The sequence below is a fragment of the Ornithodoros turicata genome, chromosome 2 (genome assembly GCF_037126465.1).
Source record: "Ornithodoros turicata isolate Travis chromosome 2, ASM3712646v1, whole genome shotgun sequence".
Lineage (NCBI taxonomy): Eukaryota > Metazoa > Arthropoda > Arachnida > Ixodida > Argasidae > Ornithodoros > Ornithodoros turicata.
The window spans coordinates 149,087,745-149,103,157 of NC_088202.1; the positions used below are offsets into that span (position 1 = coordinate 149,087,745).

The 15,413-nt window shown below is 45.1% G+C and overlaps 1 protein-coding gene across 8 annotated transcripts; it reads left to right on the forward strand.

Moving 5' to 3' along the window:
• The first annotated feature begins 3,700 nt into the window (after positions 1–3,700).
• LOC135386382 (zinc finger protein 260-like) lies at positions 3,701–15,073 on the forward strand. Of its 8 annotated transcripts, none has more exons than XM_064616273.1 (9): positions 3,701–3,794; positions 3,919–4,030; positions 4,554–4,610; positions 6,708–6,833; positions 9,023–9,274; positions 10,274–10,576; positions 11,843–12,093; positions 13,087–13,252; positions 13,314–15,073. In XM_064616273.1, the coding sequence occupies exons 3-9, from the start codon at positions 4,599–4,601 to the stop codon at positions 14,001–14,003; spliced, it is 1,800 nt and encodes a 599-aa protein (XP_064472343.1). In that variant the 5' UTR covers positions 3,701–3,794; positions 3,919–4,030; positions 4,554–4,598; the 3' UTR covers positions 14,004–15,073. The 8 variants fall into 8 exon arrangements, with proteins under 8 accessions (XP_064472343.1, XP_064472342.1, XP_064472344.1 ...); XM_064616272.1 differs by having other exon boundaries at positions 3,724–3,832; XM_064616274.1 differs by lacking the exon at positions 3,701–3,794 and adding an exon at positions 4,087–4,162 and having other exon boundaries at positions 3,805–4,030.
• Positions 15,074–15,413: the final 340 nt, after the last annotated feature.

Below are 15,413 nucleotides of genomic sequence, written 5' to 3' on the forward strand. Positions count from 1 at the left end.
GACAAGGGCTGTCATGTCAGAGCTACACGAGTTTCGGTATTCCCTGTGCCCATTTTTTCCCACTTCTGTTACTCTTTTCACCGAAACTTTCAATGCACATTCAAACTTTCAATTCAAGTTCACATAGATACAAAGAACCATCTGTTACGTGTATCTAAGATAACCTGGGACACAACCCCTTTAAACAATTTGAGACAGCAAGGGATCGTGTCGTTGTTCTTGTTACAAGCCCTACTGTAACCATAATCCGTGAAAATCTATAATATATTTCTTGCACAAAACAGAGTCTAATAAATATGTCTTCGATGCAGGGACGTTTTCTCCCTAAGGCACACTGACATCATCACTGGTGTCCTCTGTCAGCGGTGGTTTCATTTCTGTCTCCTGCACAAAACAGGATGACAACTGTATGAGTTGATTAATCGTAACAAAGCTGCACTCGCACACATTCAAAGAATCACATTGCCGTAGCAATACAAATTGTGAAATGTCCAAAGCATTTCTGGCCCTCCAAAGATATTGCATTTCAGCATGGAATGCACCATTGAAATAAAATAACATGTACTGGAAAAGTAAAAGCAGGTGGGAAAATACTTATCGTGTTCGGGGTAACTTCAAAAACAGACATTTTGCAGAAAAACAAGTTTGCATATGCACTAAGTCCATGTACATAAAGCTACGCAGCATAAATAAATGCAATATCTATTTGCAAAACTAAGAAAGGACACGTGTGGCAAACAAACTATGGAGCATGCCAACAGCGTATAATCGAAACACTGTCAATGTCAATCGTTCCAATTCTCATTGAGAGGAGGCCTAAAAACAGAACCGTGTCCATCTGTCTTCTGCACGATCCATCGTGTCAAATCTGTTCACTTGATGCAACAAAGCACCCAGAGTTACTATCGCAATTTGTTAAACAAGAAAGCAATTACATTATTGTCAGCTTGCGTCCCATCAGAGCTCTCACAAACCTGGTTGAATATGTCCAAAAGTTGGAAGGTTCCATCGCAAACTTCGTGGTTCAAAAAAAGGTTGGCAACATTCCTAGCTGGATCTTAGGGGTGTGTAGGGGAGTGCTGAGAAAATCCCCGTTTGCGAACGGAGCACATCTCAATCTTTGTTCATGTTGAACACAAAGGGGATCAACACACAAGTGGAACTCAGTGGCGGGAAAATCTGGGAAGATGGCGGAGAACGCAAGCATAGTCAGGGTTATCTCTTTAAAAAAACTAAAAGCTGATAATCGTTCTGGTTGAAAGGGACATGCATGGCAAAAAGGCTATGCGACTGGCTTTACTAGGGTTTGGAGGTCACTCGCTCTTGTGGTCAATTCCCAAAATGAGAGAGCTGTTGACATTTCAAGTGAAGCAAAATTTCACAGGCACAAGAAGACTGTACCTCTCGAGCACCGAGTGAGATATTCCTTTCGCAGCAGGACATTTGGGAAGAAGCTTCCCGACAGTATACTATTAGATGACTCATCTCGTTTTAAAAACAGGTAGCAATCACTGTTGACGGTTGAGCTCCCAGACATGGAGTTTCTGTCATCCCTATTGAGGTTGGGGATATGAGAGAGCAATGGTCATGCAGGGTCAAGGCAAGGAGTGGCCCCTAGCTGCTCCCCAACAAAATCAGCAAGGCAGCTTCTTTTCAATGGCTGACAAGCACTGAGGTAACCCCCAATAATTTTTGTTTCGTTTTTGGCTAGGTGGTGGTGGTGATAGGGCTTGCCGTTGTCACGACTCACGCCCTGGGGGAATGTGCGTCCTGGGCCGACTTCTAAGGGAACTGTGCCGACATATGTCTGAAAGCGTCTGAGGAAAACCCAGGAAAAACCCCAGACAGCACAGCCGGCACCGGGATTCGAACCCGTGTACCTCCCAGTCTCGACGTGACATGGTCAGCACGCTAACCACTGAGCCACGGGAGCTGGTCGTTTTTGGCTAGTGTTCTGCAACAGAGCTCCCGCGATAGACCAATGGGAAGAAAGGTACTGGGAGTTGCCACGCGAGGAGCCCTCCTCGACCGCTTCCAAAAAATATTTTGCATGGACAGGTTAAAGAGCGAAACAGGGTTTGGAGCCACGTTAAATGTCACCTCATTGCACTTTGAAATCACTTTTTCGGTCCGAGCTGAAGCTCCTCCACATGCAACCCAAATGAAAATGCCAGTTGACGCGGAAAAATAAACCGGCATCAACGTTGTGCATCACCCAACCTGTACTCACGACATTGTTAGCATCACCAGACACAAGAATGCACTAGACACACAAAAAGTGCCGCCCAACGATGTACTAGTAGAAATTGACGACCGTGCCTGTTGGTCGCACAAACGCGGACGAAATTCCGATAGAAGATCCTTCGATTATGTGCAACTACGTAGGGGTACAGTGCTTGAGAGCACGTGTATGGGTACGTACGAAATAAACAATCCGTGAAAACTTATCGTTAAAAAACTACAATTACCAACCGCCACCAAAACAACAGTCCATAACATCATTGGATTGGATGGAGACGACTCTTGATTGGCTGGATAGATGGATGGATATGGATAGTAGCATAGTAGTGCGGTAGTGGCAGGTGCTTTTCCCTTTGGAGCGGGCTGTAGCTCGCGCCTCCTAGCCTAAAATTGACACATTTAGTTGACACATCTTTCCCCTCTCATCTTTACCTCTTTACACCTGTGACTCCATCGAGGTAGTCTGCCCTGCATCGAAAAGGAAGAGGTGCAGGACTCTACTCTACTCTACTTTAAACCTAAACCATTACTGAGATTGAAATTACATCAGATGATCAGAACTATTCATACTGCCGGTGTTGGAATTGGAAACAACTACATTGGTCCTATGCCAGCAATCATTTAGTCGTTCCTTTGTATTTTGTACTGTTTTGAAGTTAACCTCGCCCCCCTAAAGTTTCGAAAACGCAGTGCTTCCGGTGCTTCCCATAACATCACCAACATCACATCACCCTGCGTCAGCATACCACGCCCCCACGCCTCTGCATACCAAGACATGAGGAGGACTCTATGCTGGTGCTTCTTTATATCGAGGGTTAATCTTGGGGGCTTGTATTAGCTTGCAGCTTGTTTCGAGGGTAATCGAGGGCGTAAAAGCCTGGCTGGCTACAAATATTGACCATTTAGCGCACAACATAAACTCCTCCAACGGCCAATAATTGGCTTGAAATTAGTTATTTGAATGATACAATGGGACAGACACAGTGTTGAACGCATAGGTGAACGAACTCCACAAAGAAAAACCAGAAAAACTCTATGGCCTGACCCCGAGCGGCATGAGCAGTGGCGTAGTAGCAAGAGGGCGGTTTCGGGAGTTCAACAACCAGTTCATCTGTAGAAACTCGAAAAAAAAAAAAAAGGCTAAGAAGCAAGGGAGCTGGTGAAGATAGTGCATAATGTAATGTAATGTAACTTTGTGTTCCCCAGTCTCGGGGTTTTACGTTTTACATTATGCAGAAACTCCCCTACTCTAGACCCCATCTTGGCTTCTGCATTCAACAATTCAGGATGAGTTTCGTCTCAGACATGGAGGAAGTGACACCCGTATCCGCCAGCAGCGCGCAAAGGATGAAGAAGCATGAAGCAACGAACGAATGCACAACAATACGGGCACAGTAAATTAGTAAAGCGCAGTTAAGTTTGAAATTCCGTAGCGTTTGGTACTTCCCGCAATAATAATTCTCGGCATCTGATTGGTCTGCGAGAGCTGCCACTACATAACCCGACTTTGGATTGGTTGGGTGTGCCACTTTGTCATCTATCCGACCAAAAACGTAAATCAAACACTTGGCCCGCAGGAGACTTCCCAAAGGCACAGTCACTTCCTTCAGTTGTTGGCAGAAGACAGTGAAAATCGTGTTACAAAAACCTCTTATTTACCACTCAATTTTGTTACAGCTTGCGTCACATTACCTCGAATTGGCAGAAATGGCCTCCGCCACTAGGCGGAATAATATCATCTCGGCAAATATTGGTTTTCTTCGAGGTTAGTTTGTTAGGACTCGTTTGGGTAAGTGTCATCTAAAAGTTATTAGCCATCACTAGAATGAGGGCAATTTGTCTCAGAATGCACGAAAACATTAATGGCTGGCTTATTTCACCAACACGTATTGCATGTGCTCTCTGAAGACCGTGCAGTCAGGTCAGTCGCTTACTTGATTTCCAACAATATTTGAGGTGAGCCCGGGCTAAAGTGTGTTGAAGATGCCCAATAATTAATGTAATTTGTTGAGAGAAAAGGTCGTGGTAGAGACACTCGACATACAGACTGCTGTATATGCACTTTTTGATCATGTGTTGCTTAATGAACACTTCACCCTAATACATAGGTGATATGGTGGGATGCCCGTTCCAGGGGTAGTAGTCCAAATTTCCTTATCACCCAGATGCTGTGACCGAATTTGTCAAAGGATAACGCGACCCATCATTTTTCCGACGTAATTTTTCTGTTCTTTCTTTTGCGGCATCGAACATTAGTTTTTCGAATTTTTATTTGGGTTTTCTAATTTGATTCTGTTACTTTGTGTTTATAGCAACGTTTCTTCCTCTGTTGCGGTAGGATCCCGTTTTGATTTGCCATGGAAGAAAAGGTAATCCTGCGTAATATAAAGTTTTCTTCTGCATGATAACCTTTTGTTGATTAAGGCTTGGCAGGCTGAGATTTATTTAGATTTGTTGAACTGAAACTGTGATATCTTTATATTTATTACTCTCGCCTCGTCAACCTTACTCTAATGATAACAGGTTTGTAAGTTGCAACACAAATCTTAAGGAGTTGTCATATTCAGGACGAAATGTTCCTTGTTTTCCCAAAGGTACAATTTCGATGGAGGACATTTTCATACACCACTCAGGGTGTCTACAAACCTGCAATTGTCAGGGATTTTTGACGCGACGGGAAAAGTGCAAATGAGCAGCTCAAGTCAGGGAAAATTGCAGACAAGCACCGTGACGATGCGCAGTGAATCGTGAGCACCAATCGGTGGTCGAGGGACCACGCCGCAGCAACGTTGCCGCGAGTAGCAGTTCGTCAATACAGCACGCTTATGTTCTTAGTTGCCTTTGCTCAACAAAAATCTGAACCATCATCATAATGAATGCCACGTGCTCAGAGTCAGAGGAGTGTGGCAGCCTCACTAATACTCAATAAATGATCTATTTTGTGAGGGATCTGAATCGAAACCAGCAAGTTTCCTTTTGTTTTGGTCAGGGAATTGGCTCGAAATAGTCAGGGAAAACCTGGAAAGGTCAGGGAATTTAAAGGCTGCAATTTGGTAGACACCCTGTGGTCATGTTGAAGCACATTTGAGCAGTGAGGCAGGCACGCGTCAGATGAGGTACTGAACAAGGAAGGTTTGCAAGGTTGTTACGGTATTGTGACTGAACAGCGCACGAGCAGGGCAAGGGTCACAGAACGACAGGTGCTGACTTCCAACTAAAGATTTATTCGAGGAAATAGTAAATATATACGTATCAGCTAATGATAATAATAATAATAACAGCTGATATGAACTTGTAGCAACTGCCTCGCTTTGTCCCTCTTGCGTAAATATACACGTCAGTCACGCGCACATGCAGAAACACGTTCTCCAAGAAAAACAAGTTCCTTGTCAGTTAACGCAACGGGTACTTACACGTGTGTGTACAGGTGGGGCGCATTTGTGTAAGCCGGTTCACCAGAAAGAGGGAAAAAGCACGGGTAAAGCTGTGGTGTGACGTCATATGCACGCCACCTATACTTACAAACTTTTCTCGAAACAGAAAAGTTTTCTTAGAAAGCCTGCGATCAATGCGAAGCGTACAATCCAAATGTAATAGAACATAGAATAGAATAGAAAAATACAAGTTTGACACGTGTTTTCCCTCTTTCCAATTGATTCCATCCAATAACTTGAGTGCAACTTAAGTGCATGACCTACGGCTTTGAAAGAAGGAAGCCCGTCTTCATTTTGATTCCTGTCCATCTGCCGCAGCTTAACGGGACACTGTTGCGTGGGGCACATACTTATCTTACATTTGCGCTTAATCAGTAGTTCCAGGTTGTGACAGCACCTGTCCTGTTCCCTGTGCCTTGAAAACCATAACTCTGGAAACGGACAATTAGATAATTTGACCTCGACTAACAAGCAGTCTCATTTGGTGCCATTCAAAACAGTAATCTTTGTCGCCACCGCGCAGTAACAATGTATTTTGCACCTTACTTTAAGTAGATTTGCGATACTTTTGCCTTTGCTTTTGTGTAAAATTTTGCCTGGTTCCTACGTTTTCAAGGTCCTTAGACTACAGGGACATGGTATGTTGCTGTTGTCAATTTGCCTGTTGAGGCATGAGCAATGGCAGACAGTAAGAAAGCCCAATGTCGCAGTAGCTTTGGCTATGTTCTACACAGCATTGATGGCTGCGGTGCATTCCCAAAGCACAACCAAAGCTACCAAAAACACCTCCTCTACAACCTCAATGCTCGCGAGGTCCAGGTCATAAGAGATGCATGTGGGCCTCGCCATTCAACGACAGATGAAAGGAATTTTTTTTTTTTCCCCTCGCAACTGCGAAAGATGCCTCATCTTGATTTCATCTCCCCAATCATCGCAGCAGCGCACAAAACACTGGGTTATCGCGATTAGTGTAACAAACTGCTCCCGTGGTGGATACGTACTGACCAGGGCTCATAAGATCCAAAATTGCAGTCTGCACCGAAAGATGCAGCAGCAGATGCGTATCGCTGCGAAGGCTGCAATCGCTCCTGCGCCTCTGCACGGGGCCTCAAACTGCATCTGCGGGCCTGCATTCAGCCACACCACAATGGAACTAAGGTAAGACGTGAGAACACTCTGTAAATTTGGAGCTGACAGTTGAATCCGCATTGGTTTGTTTCTCTTTTTTTTTTTTTTCCACCAAAACGTATTTACGTACTTTGCAGTCTTGATTTCAGTTATGCACGGTACGTCAAGTACCAAGTACTTCTTTACGTATATTTCTGAGTACTTGAAATACATTTCCAATTGTGTACTCTGTGCTGTACTTTCACTATTATGGTTCCATCGAGTATTCAGCTGGACATGCAAAGACAAAATTTAACGTGTCGTGTAAGTTTTGTGCCTAACAGTAGTATATTTGAGCAAGAAAATGGGTTGCTGTCCTTTTTCGTGTCCCCCTCATAAAATTGAGAAGTAAAAATACTTTCCACTAGCACGTATGGTTGCTTGTGCAGACATAAACTTAAATTTTGCCATCTTTTACGCTCCATTGACTAGCTAGGCTTGAGAATTAGCGCGTGCAAACAATGCTTACATTGGCATTGGAGCCAACCAAACATCCACTTTTTTCAACACCAAATGATGACCTGTCGTGCTATGGAAATGTTGCAGTGCACTCGACAAGTACTTTAAACTACTTTCCCAGTGCTTTGTTCTGTACTTTAGGTACATTTACAGTAAGGTATACTTTGTACTGTAGTTCGAGTACCATTGATGTAGAGTACTTTGTACTTTGGGGTACTCTCCACCATCACTGGCCCCCTACACCCAGTATTTTTTAACAACTCCCAAGCTATGACATTTTGCCATAGGTAACGTCATCTTCTTGTAAGGTATTTTTTACTTACTCTTACGGTTGGGGATCCCGAAAAGGGCCGGATAACCCACCTAACATATTATTCGGGAGGTCGCCAAATGGACAATCAAGCTCTTATATCGTTATCCTGTGGTACTGTGCCCCAACAATGGCAGGTCGCTAAAATAATTCCCGCGCATAAGTCGTGAACCAAGTCTGATCATTGGAACTACCGACCACTGTTGTGTACATGTTGGAAGGTTCTCGCATTATTTCCTCCAAGGGGTATGGTGCACAAGTTTGTCTCTCTTTTTAAATCAGAAAGGACTTTCAGGTATAAGTTTCTTGGACTTTTCTAAAGCGTTCGATCGAGTAGCGATTCAAGCAGCCAGCATTACGAGGCCACGTTTGCGAACCTGCTTAATTTACTGCGAGAATATTGCGTGAAACAAATTCCCGAGACCTAAATACGTCTCGAAATGACGCGCAGAAATAGCGATTGCCTCGTTTGCGGACAATTTGCCCATTTAAATTTAGTGTGAACCTGTGCACAGGATGCGATGTAAACACCCAAGACGTTGCATTTGCCACTACAAGTCGCTTCATATGTGCTACAGGACACCATCTTGGCTGCTCCAAATTTTTTCTGTTCCAAATGCAGCTCCGAACGTCCCGATTAGGGTTTATTTGCTCCCAAAGTCCCTCGTGTAGCAACAGTGTCGCTCCTTTTCTCATCTTGTCCCGCAATTGGACGGATCTAGGGGGGTCAGGATGTCCTGACCCCCTCCACAATTTCCATGTATGTGGAACACAGTGTATCTACCATGCTGGCCAGGGCTGGAGCCCGCTCTCAGAAAAATCCTGGATCTGCCCGCAATATGATCTGCTTCAAGGAGACACGCGCGAGGACTTACTAGGAATGTGCGTTGGTTTATAACAGCATATGAGAGCGTTTTGCTTGAAACTGATCATGGGGAATGCACATGAAACATGGACATCTACTCTAGTAGAATGTGACCTCTGTGGGACAATGAACTTGTCCACATTCCTTTGGAATAGCTTCGAATAAACGCAGTTGCTCGTTGAATGCTCTCAATGTTGGCCATGGTCTTATGTGTGTTCTACCATGTCAAATATCATCACCATATGTTAAAGAAATAAGTATTTTTTTACTTTTTTTTAAGCCTGTTACGGGCGAGTTACGATGAGCTGTTGATCTCCGAGACAGACATAGAACCGGACTGATGGATACACATTTTCTTTTTGTGTTTCGCTATATTTTTGTATTTTCGACGCGGTTTCCTATCGAGAAAATGGAGTCGACTTATGCGTGCACTCAACCGGTTTATACACGTGTACATCCGATTTGTACGGTAATCCCCAATGCCACTTGTTTGTTCCTTTAGCGTCAGTTTCACGAATCAATTACGAGTGACTCTATGTTTTGCAGTCAGCCCAAGCTCCCGCGGAGAAACCTGGCAGAGATTCCTCGGACGAAGAGTCCGCGGAGGTCTCGCGGATTACGAGGGGTAGGAAAAGTAAGGCAGCCACGCAACAGGGGCCCGCTCGTACCTTGCTGAGTTGTGAACGGTGTGGGCTCCCTTTTGACCCAAAAAAGGATGGCCCCCACTGCAAAAACTGCACACGGGACAACTTGGAGAGCGAAGGCATCGACGAAGACCTCGAGGACGCCCCCAAGAAGGTGGTCTTTCTTTTAAAATACGTATACTACATGAAACATTGACGCAGCTAATTGGTGCATGATGAAGAACCAGGCGAGACACAGTTATCTGATCCCAGATGATGTCACATTTTGCCGCAAACCTTGGACTTAACTGATTTTTCGAGATGTCCGAGACAAAATCATTGAGACTCTTCAAGTCTTCAAGTGGTCGGCATGAACTCTGCGTCGCCGAAGATGGCACTCCTTTATACGACAACCCCGCTTTAGGACCTTTTTTCCCATTCCCTCCCCCGTGTATAACTTTCTCTTTTATTTTATTTTTTTTTTTAATGTGAGATTTTGTTCATATGACGATGACCAGCATTTTCGGCGCAACTACTTTACCCTCGTTACTAATGACCGTTGGTCGCTGACCTTCAACGGCCAGAAAGTGCGCCCGCTTTCGGGGTGTCCTTGGCCACATGGCCAGAGTGAGCTGCTACAGTCATATGGCATTCATCGAACATGTCTGAGAACAAGCGCAAATGAACGGTGCCGACTGCCGGAATGAAGAAGCAGATGTGCGTCATATTGGGAGTTACACTAAGGAAACGCGTTTAAGACCTTTAAACAAATAAAGCGCTACACATTCTTTTAAAATACCTCACTATAACGGAAAAAAGTAGAGAACTCCGACTTAACGTAACAAAATAACGAGGTTTACTCGGGACCTCATTATGCCAGTTTGCGTAGTTCTTTACTTTTGGAGTCTTCCGAAAGGGCATGGTACGACCCATAACACGTGGACAATTCACTTTATGACCAAAATATGCAGGAACGAGCATATTAACGAGTTTCGACTGTATGTCTGCAGTATAGCTCATCGCAGCCAGTCGAAAGCATAACGGCTATCGCTGTTTTAGGGTTCATGTGAGGAATGCTGGACAATTTCCCATCCGACTGCGTTACGAATAGAATTTAGACCCATTGCTGTCCCACCAGACAGTCGCGACAATAACGACGACGACGCACATTCAGGATGACTCTGGGGAGGACAGCGGACCGTGCACTCTCCAAGAGGTGATGGCTCCCAATGAGACTCAAGATGGAGAAGACGGTCCCATAAAGAATATAGGTGCAGTGGAGGACATCATCAAAGCAGTGGCCACGGAGGGACGCAAGACAAAAGCCTCGGGAAAGGCTGACCTGACCTGTCCAGTCTGCAGCAAGACATTCTCTAAGAAGCACTACCTTCAGCGTCACCTGCAGCTGACAGCATGTTCTGGCGGACCTCCACCTGCGCACCCCTGTGAAGTCTGTGGCAAGGTTTACACGCGCAAGGTGAGCATTTTTAATTAACCTTGCTCATTATTAAAATATGCACGCTCTTTCAGAAAGCTAGAGTTTGTTGTTTCTGCTGGACACTGTAAGGGTGTTCCTTCACTGTGAGGGCTCCCTGTGTAAGCGCTACTCATGCAGAATGACATTTTCAGTTCCCGTAGCAACCATATCGATGACGCCCGAGGGAAAAGAAACACTGAGGATTTGCGAGATTTTATGGATTGTGTGGAGGGTGCGGTTAAAACAGTATTGAATCTGTGACTAGGAAGATCCCTTGGATGAATTCTATCAGCTTCCTGGCATGATTGCTCACCTATTTGGTTCAGACAGTGGATTGAAATTGGCCTCCTCACTGCCGGATTTGTCCTTGTTCGCTTTTATGCGTTCCAGCAATCTTTCGGTCTGCCCTTTGTTAAGCACAGAGTGAAATGCCGTTTCATGTTTTTTGGCACTACTGTATTTTCTCAATTATAAGACAATCTTTTTTTCCCAAAATCCAGCGTTCCAAAGTTGGAGGTCGTCTTAGATTCGAATGTGCATGCCACAATGAGGTCAGGGCAGAGGCCAATAGCGCGGCGCGATGCAAATACGACAATACGAACACAATGGGGACGGCATTCGTTCACTGTCATGGTGTTGGCCTCCGGTGTTTGGACGAGAAGTTAACGCTTTCATAAATACAACGACAATTTAGTGGTGGCAAGGCGGTTTCGAGTATCGGAAATAAATGTTACGAGGTGAGTAAAACAATAGGGAGAGATCAAGAATTGTGCGAATTTTTTACACTTGACGATGTTGTCGCGCACGCTGTTAAGAAATGTGGTTTGTCTAACTCTTTGGACGGAACGCAGCAACAAAGAACGCAGTAAAGAAGAAAGTGACGACGAATAAATGGTATCGTCCATTAATTCCAACTGCTATGCTGCCTATCCCAATCCCTGCTTATTTTTTTCCAAATTCGTGTACCCTGAACTCCGGGAGTCGTCTTATATTCGAGAAAATACGGTATATGTGCTTGGGGACTCGTCGTTAAAACCGTGTCACATTATGACAAGCGGTACAGATGATGAGAAACTCTCACGCCTAAAAATTGTCTTCTTTGGTTCTTTAGGTCTTTGTCCGTAATTGTTGCACCTACACGTTTTGCACGCGACAACACGCTGATGATTGTTAGTAAATAATTTAGTGACCCTCAGCGCCGCCATGTGCTTATGGTCATAGTTTTAATTCACGTTGCGAATAAATGCGTATTTTATGTGAAACCAGGACAACCTGCGCGAGCACTTGCGAGCTCACGCGGGAGAAGTGACACGTCGCAAGAAGTTCAAGTGCGAGCACTGTGGCAAGTGCTTTCACGGTCTCTCTCTACTGAAGATTCACCTTCGGGTGCACACTGGCGAAAAACCCTTTCCCTGCGACTACTGCTCCAAGGCCTTTCCTTCAGTCACTTCCCTCAACAAGCATCGGCGCATTCATACGGGAGAGAAACCGTATGCCTGTGCAGAGTGTGGAATGAGGTAAGGCATTGTGGCTTACTTGATCCGTTAATCTTCTCCAAGCAGAGCCCATACCAGTAATGTGGAGTACTACTTTAAGCACATCTCCAATTGCGTACTTTGTATGGGTCCCGACAAAAGTATATGGAACACCGGAGTGGTGTCATTGGAGCGATACCATTGCTGCAAACAGGTGACTCCATGTACCTCCATGTACTCCATGGACTCCATGTACCTCTCAGTAAGTGTGTCCACTCCCGTTCGCTGCTAGGGTGTCAAGAAATACATCGGTCTGGTGTTCCATAAACTTTTGTCGGGATCTGTACTACTCTACTTCAAGTACCGTGTTTACCAGAATATGAATCTCGGGAGGATCGTGGGGGAGAAAGATTGTCAGGAAGCACGAGACACGTCCACTTGACTATATACGCGATTGTGGAAAGGGTAAAGCTGCGAAAGTGGATCTGGGGTCAGATTCACAATAAGATAATAGTAATTATAAGATAACTTTGATAAGATAAGATGCTAGGTGGCCATTTTGGATGTAACGAAATTTCATTTTAACCGAGTAAATCGCAAATTTTATAGACTTTGTTACATCGAGCTTTAACTTGTTCTGTTATGTACAGAATATCGATTCACACGTTGCCATGGGCTCAATGGGATGAGAAGTACATTAGGGATTGCCAACAAAAATTGTGCTTGGATATACTGTGTGAATACTTGTCGAACCGGGTTGTCCCTGACGACGATTCTGGTAGGCATAAACAACTCGCTTGTGGATCGCTGTCCGTATCCATCTGTTTTTTGTGCGTTCTTGCATCCGTATTAGTTTCGCGTAAACTGTGGGAACCAAAGTTGCGCGTTACGCTTTGTCACAGTTTACTGATGCAAAACTAATGTACGCAGTTTGATTTATATTTGGAGAAATTTGAGACAACCGTTGTCAGGTGGTTTCCGAGAGACATTAATAATAGCCCCGTGGAAAGTGACTCGAGTTTCCGCGTTGCGCAGGTTTTCCCTGAAAGGCACCCTGAACCGGCACTGCCGCATCCACACGGGGATCCGCCCGCACAAGTGTCCTTACTGTGGCAAACAGTTCATCCAGGGTGGAGGCCTGAAAGCCCACCTCTTTCACCATACAGGGATGAATGGGTTCAAGTGCACAGTCTGCGACAAGGTACACATTGCAATTACAACGTAGTGGCCAATAGAAAAGCTCCCATTCCTCGTGTTTTCAGGTGTTCAACCGCAAGGCCCGGCTAGACCTGCACATGAAGTACCTGCACCTGAAGGAGAAGTCGCACGTGTGTGCCGACTGTGGAAAGGGTTTCACACGGCGCGAGGACCTGACGCGCCACTCCGTTCTACACACGGGCGAGAAGCCCTTCCAGTGCCCCACGTGCCTTAAACGCTTCTCCATCAAACCCTCCCTCAAGATTCACATGGTGACCCATACGAAAGAAGAACCGCGCTCGTGCCACGAGTGCGGACGAGCGTTCATCCGCAAGGACTGCCTCATGCGCCACATGCGGAAGCGCCACCGCGACCTCCTCGACCGCATCTTGCTGGACGAAGAGGACGAGCAGTTCTCGCAGCCCAAGAGCAGCCAGGTCCCGGTTGCCCGCGTCCTGTCTGAGCAGGCACTATGCGAGAGCATCCGCGAGCTGCTGGGACTGCTCGTCGACGAGCCCACCCTTAAGGGATTTGGCTATCCGGACCGCCCGGTCGACGAGCTTCTGGAAGCCGTAATCCGCAGGTGTGGCCACAGTCCGGCGAGTCCGGATGACTACGGCTACATGGACCGCCTGCGAGAGAACTCGAAGCTGCTGTTCACCGTGGTGATCGACGACAATGCCGTGAAAACTTTGCTCAACAACCAGACGGTGGACGAAGTGATCTTGCATGTTTTGCGACTCGCAAAAACATGAAAACAGCCTTTCTTCCGATCATGGTACACCGGAGATGCGCATATTTTTGTTTTAGGTGGATGCTGGGAAATATTGATTTTTGGCTTAAAATGAGCGACAATTTCTCCATCGTATCATCTGGAGAAGTGAGACAAGGAAAGGAAAAAGTGCATTCCTCGCGTAGTGCACTGTATTGCATAGTGCGCAGAATTCCTGTAGTACAGCGGGAGCTTTAAAAAATGTCAACAAGGAAATGAATGTGTTGTTTGCGTCTTGTCACTCGTTTTGACAGACAGACAGATGTAGCACGACGGAAATTGAAACTCCCACCATTTTTTTGTCCGTCTTTACTCGCGTTTTGTAGGATATTGTAAGAGCATTGTCAGTTACCTCGTTCTGAATATACGTGTATCTGCAGCAGTGAATCGCCGTTCTTGTCTATGTGACACAGAATATGGATTTGGTGTCAGACATGTTCTTATTGGATGTAGCGCAGTATTTACCACCTTTGCGGCGAAAGCGAAACACTTTAGAGCATAATCGTGGCGCAAAAATTGTTTTTCAAACGTATTGTGCCTTATTGGATGTTTTATATCGACTCCCTTTACTCCCACATTGATATTTTTGTCACAAAAATTTGATTTGATATTCGGGACAAAGAGCCTTTGACATGACAGAAGCCTCAATTTTTTGCCATATGGCAAAAGACCAAAATTTGCATCATGAAGCCCTCGTGTCACACTTGGTATTCTGGACATTTTGTGACAGTCACGAAACCTGCAGCAGACTAGAAAGCCTCGAAATGCCACATTCCGCACACTCATATTTTGTCTTCTTTGATGCCTAATATATATTCTCTCTTTCGAACATCCCCATAATGTAGAAAATGTCAGCTCCATTTCAACTTGTATCTCTCTTACGTGTGTGTCATTGTTTTTTTGTTTTTTTTTTGCGTAATAAATCCACAGGAGTACAAAGAATGGTTATGCTTGTGCACTATGACATGTTTTCAAAAAATGTTATTACAGCTGTTGTGCCTTTTTCTAATACCTACGCGATCACTCTAATAAAGTATCCTGCAACAACTTTTCCATCCAGTGTTTGTATACTCGTTGTATTCCTCGCCGCCACTGGTGAGATGTCGCTGGCTCACAGTATCGTCGACTTTCACCGCAATTCTCTCGAAAGTCCCATACGAGCCACCGTGCGTACGGCCCTGGGGCATTTGTGGGCCCTACTTTGTGATGGGCAGTAGGGCCACTACTTGTTGCGTAGTTGAGCGGGAGCTGCAACTACTAGATGAAAAGTAACTCAAACCAAGGAGTTAAACTAAAACTTCTTAAACTTTTGCTGTGGTTAGCTACTGTAGTTTAACTACAAAACTTTGGCCACGGCTTTATTCGATACACCGTGAAGAAAGACTGTTTTGCT

Bases quoted from the DNA above. Each gene is read 5' to 3' on its own strand.
- LOC135386382 (XM_064616273.1), top strand. The intron at 6,834-9,022 runs GTAAGACGTGAG...TATGTTTTGCAG, and splicing joins CACACCACAATGGAACTAAG to TCAGCCCAAGCTCCCGCGGA. The intron at 13,253-13,313 runs GTACACATTGCA...TCGTGTTTTCAG, and splicing joins AGTGCACAGTCTGCGACAAG to GTGTTCAACCGCAAGGCCCG.